General features: G+C 51.4%; 4 protein-coding genes across 4 annotated transcripts; 2 read left to right on the top strand and 2 right to left on the bottom strand.

Moving 5' to 3' along the window:
- Window positions 1–264: 264 nt before the first annotated feature.
- On the top strand, window positions 265–2,614 carry A1O5_09602 (uncharacterized protein; the record flags this gene model as incomplete). The annotated part of the gene is made up of 6 exons (XM_007750181.1): window positions 265–1,072; window positions 1,139–1,172; window positions 1,228–1,348; window positions 1,451–1,830; window positions 1,887–2,061; window positions 2,143–2,614. Coding segments are annotated over 6 exons (1,990 nt in total), but the record flags the coding sequence as incomplete, so codon positions are not given.
- A 131-nt stretch (window positions 2,615–2,745) lies between these two features.
- Window positions 2,746–4,861, bottom strand: A1O5_09601 (uncharacterized protein; the record flags this gene model as incomplete). The annotated part of the gene is made up of 6 exons (XM_007750180.1): window positions 2,746–3,643; window positions 3,711–3,900; window positions 3,964–4,103; window positions 4,171–4,274; window positions 4,342–4,523; window positions 4,576–4,861. The coding sequence occupies 6 exons, from the start codon at window positions 4,859–4,861 to the stop codon at window positions 2,746–2,748; spliced, it is 1,800 nt and encodes a 599-aa protein (XP_007748370.1).
- A 487-nt stretch (window positions 4,862–5,348) lies between these two features.
- Window positions 5,349–7,540, top strand: A1O5_09600 (uncharacterized protein; the record flags this gene model as incomplete). Its single annotated transcript, XM_007750179.1, has 6 exons — window positions 5,349–5,520; window positions 5,572–5,702; window positions 5,772–6,072; window positions 6,140–6,249; window positions 6,312–6,724; window positions 6,778–7,540. The coding sequence occupies 6 exons, from the start codon at window positions 5,349–5,351 to the stop codon at window positions 7,538–7,540; spliced, it is 1,890 nt and encodes a 629-aa protein (XP_007748369.1).
- Window positions 7,541–7,761: 221 nt separating this feature from the next.
- On the bottom strand, window positions 7,762–8,557 carry A1O5_09599 (uncharacterized protein; the record flags this gene model as incomplete). The annotated part of the gene is made up of 4 exons (XM_007750178.1): window positions 7,762–8,047; window positions 8,118–8,244; window positions 8,293–8,313; window positions 8,377–8,557. The coding sequence occupies 4 exons, from the start codon at window positions 8,555–8,557 to the stop codon at window positions 7,762–7,764; spliced, it is 615 nt and encodes a 204-aa protein (XP_007748368.1).
- Between the last annotated feature and the right edge of the window lie 323 nt (window positions 8,558–8,880).

Here is an 8,880-nt window from a genome sequence, read left to right as displayed (position 1 = left end):
AGACCAAAACGCCCAAGAGCACTTCAGGCGTGTGAAGTGTGCCGCGCCCGAAAGAACCGCTGTAGCGAAGACCAACCATGCACTTATTGTGTTGGTGAGCTATGCCTTTGCTTGCTATCTGGGCCATTTGCGTGTGGCTTACTCCAGATCGTACAGAGCATGACTTGGAGTGCACATATTCGCGCATTCACCGTGACAGGAGACACAGACCACCGCAAGGGCTCCCTGATCCAGATTATGTGTCCGGGCTGACCTCACTGAAAGATCGATTTCACGGTTTGAACGACACGTTACAAACATCAACTCTCCACGCTTCACTGAAGGGCCCATATCGGACACCATCAACTTTGGGCCGAACAATGTCAATCAGACGGCGATGCTCGCCGTGAGTCCTGGTTCACAGTCACGCTCCATTCCTGTTGGCCAAACTCAGCAGCAAAGCGAAGCGTATGTCCCACCGCCCATTGACGAGAATAGTTTCACCCCATGTACTATAGTGACACCTCGAGACACTGCGTCGGATCTGCTGGCTACCAACCTCCACACAAGCAACCTGGAGTTTTATGGGTCGGCCTCATCGGTCGCATTTCTCCGCCATGTGGAAACGTTATCGAATTGTCAGACAGGTCCTTTAGCTGGACCGCCAGAACGATCGTTGACTGCACGTTTGCACAACACTGATTTCCAACCCAACACGTCACACAGTATCCCTGTAGCACCACGGGAGGACAATTCGAACACTGATCGATTCTATTTCCGTGTAGCGAGGCAATTCCTTGATGCTTACTTCTCTAACATCCACTACATCCAGCCTCTGTTTGAAGAAGAGGTTTTCCTCGCTCGTTGCGAAGATCTATGGTTCAACAGACGAGATAAACAACCACTATCCTTTGTCGCTCTTTATTATGCCACTTTGAGCTTGGGCAGCCTCGTCATGACTTTCGAAAACCCCAAAATATCTGGGGCAGATCGATTCACGTGGAGCCGCAAGCTGTTCAACGACGCACTTGCTATCGTAACCAGACTTGGCACAACAACAGATGTAGAAATGGTCCAGTGTTTCTATATGATCGTATGCTATCCTCCCCGCTAAAGAACGGCAATGTCTCTAAGCACTAACGAAAACGGATGAGCGAAGAGCAAAATATGTCAGCACGAGCTCAATCCTCACGGTACGCGGCGCTTAACCTTACCCTTTGTGTTGTCCTCGCTCACACCTCCCTTTAGTCGCGTATCTATATTCCGGCCAAGCGGCAAGAACCTCACTGGCAATTGGGATCAACCGAAGCCCCGTCAGGCCAGATGCAGCTGACCCGCGGGCCTCAGCGGCAGCATCAAAAACGTGGTGGTAGGATGTCCCGAGGCTTAATTCTCCCGTCACCAAGTCGCTAAAGCTGAGTAGGGCCGTATACTGCCTTGACATGTATGGTGAGTCAACTTCAAAGTAGAGCGCAGCACTAAGAACGGATAGACAGACGAGCTTTGCTTTGGGGAGGCCCGATAGCCTAGGTTCCGATCAATACCACACACAATATCTTCCTCCGGCAGTTTTAGAAGAATCAATTTCGAGTCCCCACGTTCTGCAGATTGTTCCATGCATGGTTGACTTGTCGCGAATTATGCGCAAAGTGGCGCTCGACTTGTACGCACAGCCGTGCGAAATGGAACAAAAGCTCCAACGAGCAAAAGCACTCGACGCCGAGTTGGGTCGTTGGCTCGAACAAGTTCCCCCACATCTTCGGCCTGAGCAACAAACTGAATCGGGGCTCTCCTTGAAGTCGCGGCGCCTCGCCAGCTACATCAAGAAGCAGTCTGTCGTGCTGCAACTTCGTAAGCATTGGGGAGAAAGTCAGCTTCGAGCCCAGCTTAGTCTGACCATGCTCCAGGCTATCTCAACCTTCGCATGGTAACCCATGCCGTATTTATGACTGATACGAAATCAGCCGAGTCGGACGTGGCCTCGTCCCTTCGAGAATGCAGATGCCGGTGTATCCAAGCGGCAGAAGAAACAATCGATCTAATGTACTCAACATTTCGCACAGATGACTATTTTCAGACCTGGTATGCGCCCGCGGCACTCCCAGTGACGAAAGGGAGATTCATTCCACAATTCAACTAACCCTTCCTAATCACTTATTCTAGGTGGTACAACTCGACCTATACATTGTATGCCGTTAGCGTACTTCTCGCCCTGGTCTTTCGTCAGCTTGCAAGAACTCGAGAAGCACTCGAGAATCTTTTCGCCCACATTGACCGTGCGATCATGGTACTCCAAGCTATGGATGACTGTTTAGTCGCCAGAAGTGCGACAGCCATCATCAAGCGAACACTCGCCCGAGCAAAAAAAGTGCCCCAGCCGGCCCTGGTTGCATATCAGTCCTTAGCTTTCCAGGATACGGGTCTCGATGACGCGTTAGGTCCGCCCGTCTACCTGGAGAGCGAAAAAGAGTCTGACAACATTGACACACTGCCACAGTCCCAGGAAATCGAAAGTGATGGTCTTGGTGAGACTGTGGGCGACCTTGATTGGCTTAACACATATCCATTCGATGACAGCCAGCAGGCTTTGTTCTGGACTGAGTGGGCTCATGAGATCGACGCTCTGGGAACATAGTATGAAGAATCTTGTGACTGTCTAAATTCGACTATCTAGAAGGCATGGCCTGATCTGCTTAGGAGACGGTATTTCGTCTTTCTGAATCTAGTGTGCACTAATTAGCTCCTATTTCAATGCTACCTAGTTCCTTATCTAGCAGAATCACTAGAGGCCAGAGACAGCACAATTGAGGAGGGATACTCCGGCCCGGTGTGGACAACATGTTTGCCACGGTTGAGATTTCCAGGAATACAGTCCAGAGCAGGGAATTCTGGCAGCGTCACCTCATGGCCCTTTATCTCTAGCCGGATGGACTCTCCAGGTTCGAAAATGATGCCGGAGGGCCACAGGGGGATGTCGAGACAAACAACCTGACCCGGAGCAATCTTGTCTTCGCTGTCGTGAGGATGCCACGCCACCGCTGGGGCAAGCATCGCGGTCTGCTCCTCGGTGAGAGTCGGGTCAGCGCTCAATTGCCGGTGAGAAGCTCGAAGTCTGCCATTCGGGCCCAAGTACTTAAAAATGTTGAGGTTTGGGACGTCTTCGGCCTTGGTCCCTGCCGGGAGAGCATCGAGAGGAATGTTCAACTGCATCAATGGCTGGCTGCCTGCATCGAGCTTTCGACAGATGACGTAGACGTCTAGATCATCGGCTTCAGCGCAGGACATATACAATTTGACCTGGGAGTAGCCGATTAGTTCGGTATAGGTGCTGAATTTGTGAACGAAGTGCGCGCCGTCGTCATCCCAGGAGTCGGATTGGTAGGCAGTCGAAGAAGCCTCACTGGGAGCACCGCCTTCGCTCATCGTTGCTGTCTTGCCATCTAAGAAGAAAGTTCGATGCCTGACGTAGCTGGGTGGGTACACGGGCTCAGCTCTGTTCACAATACATTCACGATTAAAACCGAGCAAGCTGTGCCGCACTTTAGGAGTAGACTCCCAGCCATTGACCTTTCCGTAGAGATATCGATCGAAGAACTTTTGCAGGTCATCGATTGTCCACTTCTGGTACATATCATACCACTCCTGAGTGTGGTGGATTCGGAGCCTATTCTCGCAAGTCAGAGATGTTAGCTCAAAACCCGTGTACCTCGGAAACAACGGGCACAACGGACCACTTCTCTTTGGATGACGAGAACAAGAAGCCCCTGATGGTACCTTCGGTGTGCAGCATCGTCGAAAAGCTCGCCAAAGCGTAAATGGGAACATCAATCTGAGCGAATCTTGCACTTTTGTCTTCCCAATACTGGTTCCAAAGCGGATACTGACGGGTCATGGCACCTGTATCCTCCTGCCGGTTCTTGCCTGACATTGGGAGGTTTTAGCAATTTGACATCCTGTCAAAGAATATGAGTGAGTGTCTCGCACCACAGTAGCCGCTCCCACGATAGTCGACAAAGGCATAGTTCGGGATGCCGCCTCTGCCAAGCAGTTCACGATAGTAATCTGCAATACCCTCCCAGGGAGCAATGGCCTTCAGATGAGGAGGTCGCTCTGCGGCAATAAACCTATAAGACTGATTAGCTCTGGCCTCTCTAATGAGAGCTGAAAAATCACTCTCTTGCTCGCACATACCACTGGGCGGCAGCTAGATACGAGTTGCCGGCAAAAGCAACGGCCCCGTTACACCACTGCTGGGCAGCGACGAACTCAACGGCATCATATCCGTCTCGACCCTCCTAGATTACAATACTTGTTCAGCTTGATAGTTCACACCTAGATATGTTCAATTCCCGGCATGCTTACTTGCGTTCCTAGCATATACATGTCTCCATCAGAGTCGAATACCCCACGAGAATCCACGTTGACAACCGCATAACCTCGAGGACACCATTCCGCTGGATCTAGGCCTTCGAATTTTTCGAGGTCACTGGTCCAATTTCTTGGTATACCAGCCCGCCAGGGGACCTTATCAAGGCTCTGGAAGCCTTAGAAAAAGACTCAGCGTGTTAAAGGGTAGAAATGGGGGGAGCAAGGCACCATTTCCTTGCTTTCCATAAGGACTCCATGCCAATATGGCCGGAACAGGTTGACTGTCCGACTGGACAGGTCGAAATACATCCGCCCAGATTATAGCGTCGTCTCGCAGAGGGATACGAATGTCTCTCTCAAACAACAGGTCTTCGTCCAATGCACGTCTTCCTTCAGCTTTCCGCCATCCGCTGGCAAGAATTTGTTTGGAGGGACCAAATTGATACCAACGCTGGCTGAAGTCGCGATTTGCTTCTTTGAAGAGGATCTCGATGCCGCCGACATTAGTCGCCATGCTGTCACTTGGTGAGACTTCTTGAAGTTGCCTCTACCCAATGCCACACGCCGACAGCACTTGAATTAATCTGCAATTGGTCTAAATACAAGTATCTAAGACCTTTCAGTGCTCATGGGTGTTTCGGGTCTGGCCTAAGGCATCGGCTGACCTATCAACTCTCGGGATCGATTTCCAAGCAAGCAGCCGCCGGGTATTAGTGCCGGCGGAAGACCCGGCGGTGGCCTATTTCAGGCACAGTTCGGTACGGGCCCACTTTTCCCCGCGTGGGGTTCCATCGCTGAGTACTGGGTACTAACATTCAGAATCCACAATGACCGTGTTATTAATGGGATGCTATCCCTTCTCGCTAAGCTTTACCGTTAAAAATGAAAATCCTCTGTACTGGATCTCCGCTTTGGGCAAAGATACTGTTAGTGACCCCGGTTTTGCAAAATCTCAAGCCCAATCCCTACCAGAAATCCGACCACGCAACCCTCTGCTGGCCATGGCTGACGTGCACGACCATACGGTCCAGCCAGCCACGAAAATCGATTCGAAAGGCCTTGGTCAGTATGAGCTTGAGGAAGCAGAGGATGTCGATCTGTCGGCTCCGAACAGAAGCTTCGATGAGGAGGAAGTTGAGCCAGAGCTCCATGTTAAACTAAAAAGGTTGGAAAGTCACGTGATCCAGCCCAGCCACCCAGTACTGTCTATATAGTCTACCGTAGTCCCCGTACTGAATAACGGAGAACAACCTTTTGATCATTCAACACTCCATGCCCGCACTTGGATCGCGCTGGCAGCCTTTTTCCTGTTGAACTACACCCAGGCTGTGGCCCTTCAGGGTCCTTCTGCTGTTGTAAGTGCTGGCAGCTTGGGGGCAAAGTCTACACCTATTTGCAGACGATCACTGCTGACGACTTTCCAGCTGACCTACATTGGAACCGATCTCCACAATACAGAAGCTCAAACCTGGGTGGTTGTGGTGCTTTCGCTCGTCCAGGGAGTCCTTGGGCCAATTATTTCAACAGCTTCTGACACCTTCCAAGCTCGAAAGCTATTTCTTGTAGGCTCCTCTGTCATTTCATTTATCGAGGCCTGCATCGCCCCTAGATCCAGCACTATCTATCGACTCATCGGTGCCAACATCCTCATCGGCGTTGGCTTCGCATCCGTGCCCCTAGCCTATGCCGTCCCCAGCGAGATTCTGCCTCGGAGGTGGCGTCCATGTAAGCTACAACCATATTAACTATATGCACCCTGGCTACCGAAAATCTGAGAAATGCCTTGTTTTAGTGGCGCAAGCCGGGGTCAACATTGCAGCCCTCCTTGCGACTATTTCGGGCCCTTTCATGATCGGTGCTTTGACTAAGCGCAACGCCCACACTGGCTGGCGCTTGTTTTTTGTAAGTATTGGACGGTTGCTGGCGGGATGCACTCCTTATATAGCTAATTTATTGTGACATAGTGGTTTCAGGCTGCCCTTTGGGGCGCCACCACAATTGCACTGTTTGTGGGCTACCATCCACCTAAACGACATACCAACTTTGACCATCTCTCCTTCTGGAGCAAGATAAGCCACATCGATCTGATCGGCTGCGGGCTTCTCGCTGCTGGATTGGCTCTTTTTATCACAGGCACCAGTCTCGGAGGCGGTCTGTACAGTTGGACCAACGCGAGAACTCTATCAACCATCATCATCGGAATCCTGACGCTCATCGCTTTTGGTATCTATGAGTGGAAGGGGACGAGGACCGGCATGCTTCACCATGATCTATTCCGTGGTGGCCGTAACAAGGGACGAACATTCGCCATCTGCGTCGCATTGCTCTTCATGGAGGCTGTCATGATTTTTAGCTTTGCCCTATTCTATCCGATCCTGTCAGGCTCACGTTTTCGATGCCCACGGTATCAACATGCTGATTGGAAAATAGGTCACAAGTTCTGTTCACAACCGATCCCGTCCTGATCGTCGCTCGTTTACAGGCATGCTGGATTCCCGCCATTTTCTCCACCGTTTTCTGGGGGTATGCTAGTACTCGCTTCCGAACTATTCGCGAACCATTGCTCATCGGATTTGTTTTCTTCACCAGCGGCTTGGTGGGACTTTCTACAATTCAACCAGGCCAATTTGTCAACGCCATCGCATTTTCTTGCCTCACCGGTATCGGATTTGGCGCCCCACTCATTCTCATCGTTACCGGTGTTCAGCTGTCCACGCCGCACAAATTAATTGCCACGGCTACGGCACGTACAACCTCTTCACGCGCCCTAGCGGGCGCCGTTTTCTCAGGGATCAATGCGGCTGCCTTCAACACGCGCCTGAAGAATTACTTGCCAAAATATCTGGCAAAGGCTGCATTGGCTGCTGGATTGCCCACCGCATCCCTTCCGACGTTCATCACAGCCCTGGCCGAAGGCGACACTGCGGCACTGGCCAAAGTCTCTGGTGTCACTTCTACCATCATTGCCAAAGGAGCTCGCGCTTTGCAGCAGGCGTATGCAGACTCCCTCCGGATTGTCTTCATCATTGCAATTCCATTTGGAGTAGTCGCCTGTATCGCCTGCTGGTTCCTGGGCGATTTGAGAGAGACGATGAATTACCGCGTCGATGCACCGGTCGAGGGTTTGCACGCACATGCAAAGGGAGGTCACTACGTGGAGACTGCACAATTTTCTCCGAGATACAGCTCGTAGGGAGAGGGAACTCAAAAGGCTCAAGCAAAACTCCACGATCGTTCACGGATTACTCAGGGAGTAGCACGTGAGCCAAGGGTGAGCAAAGCGGCGAGCGCTTAATCATAATGAGAAGATGGAGGACAGGTTTTTCGTTCGATACTAACTCGGTCAAGCTCGGTGTACATTTGACACCTTTGTACGGACTAGTTCGGTAGGATTCATACACAACCCGCACTACCTCACGACTTTTCATAGTCATAGAAGCCCCGTCCACTCTTGACACCCAGAAGACCATCGCTAATGAATCGCTGCAGATATTCTCGAGGTTCAAGAGGGACGTCTTTCCGCTTTTCTGCATAGTGCTCCTCAATGTTGAGCACAACGTCAAGGCCAACGACATCCATCTGCTCAAAAGGACCTTTGGGTGTCTTCAAGACGTCCTTGAAAATCGCATCTATCTCGGACGGAGTAGCGACGCCCTCCGCTGCGGTGAGCAACGCTTCCCTCTTGATTGCTGCCCAAATCCTATTCCCACGGAATTTTATTAGTGCTTCTGACAAGAAACAATTGAAAGCGCGGAGAGGCGATAGCAGACCTGTTGTAAATGTAGCCCATGGAATCTTTCTTCACATGGAATGGACTGAATCCATGCTCTCGACACTGCTCCATAAGAAGTGGGATAATTGCAGGATCAGTATTTGCATGACCCATGAGTTCAATCGCTTGAGCAGAGGTCAGTGGATGCATTAATCACTTCGAGCTTAACTCACCAGAGGTCTCCGGAGGCCAGTCTTTGTTGAGCCAGCTTGTCAGCATCTTGTCCTAAACCTGGAAATCCCAGAAGTGGTGCTTACAGCAATGAGCGCTGAGGATCCGCCGGTCGTTGGACAATTTCAAGCCGTCAATTATCTCGGATATGCTATAACTGCTCGAGTTAGACGCGATGATGGTGTCAGGTGTCGCCAGCTCGTCGAGCCGAGCGATCATTTGTCGCTTGAGCTCCAGTCTCTCTGGCACGCACTGCCCTCGGCACATTGGTCAGCTCCATGTCGACATTTCAGCTCATATTTTGGATTGATTGCGCTGCGTACCTCAACGATCAACCACGTATCTCGAAGTCCCGCAGGCAACGAGTCCGAGCTGAAAGTCTTGATTTCACCCCATCGTGCATTCGGGCGCTGGGACGTAGACCGGAGGTGGTCAATGTATTTGACACTCTCAGAAAGCTGCTTCGCCTGGGCGTCAATGAGGTGAACCGGCCGGCCCTGACTTGACCACTTTGTCCCGGACCCGGTCAGTGCGGATTCGAACCCGAGGCAGATTGAGGGTGATATTCACCATGTATGCCAGACGTCGAC

This window comes from Cladophialophora psammophila (genome assembly GCF_000585535.1).
Source record: "Cladophialophora psammophila CBS 110553 chromosome Unknown aczJe-supercont1.16, whole genome shotgun sequence".
Classification (NCBI taxonomy): Eukaryota; Fungi; Ascomycota; class Eurotiomycetes; order Chaetothyriales; family Herpotrichiellaceae; genus Cladophialophora; species Cladophialophora psammophila.
The sequence above is the reverse complement of the archived record's forward strand: the minus strand, read 5'-3'. Positions and strand labels throughout refer to the sequence as shown.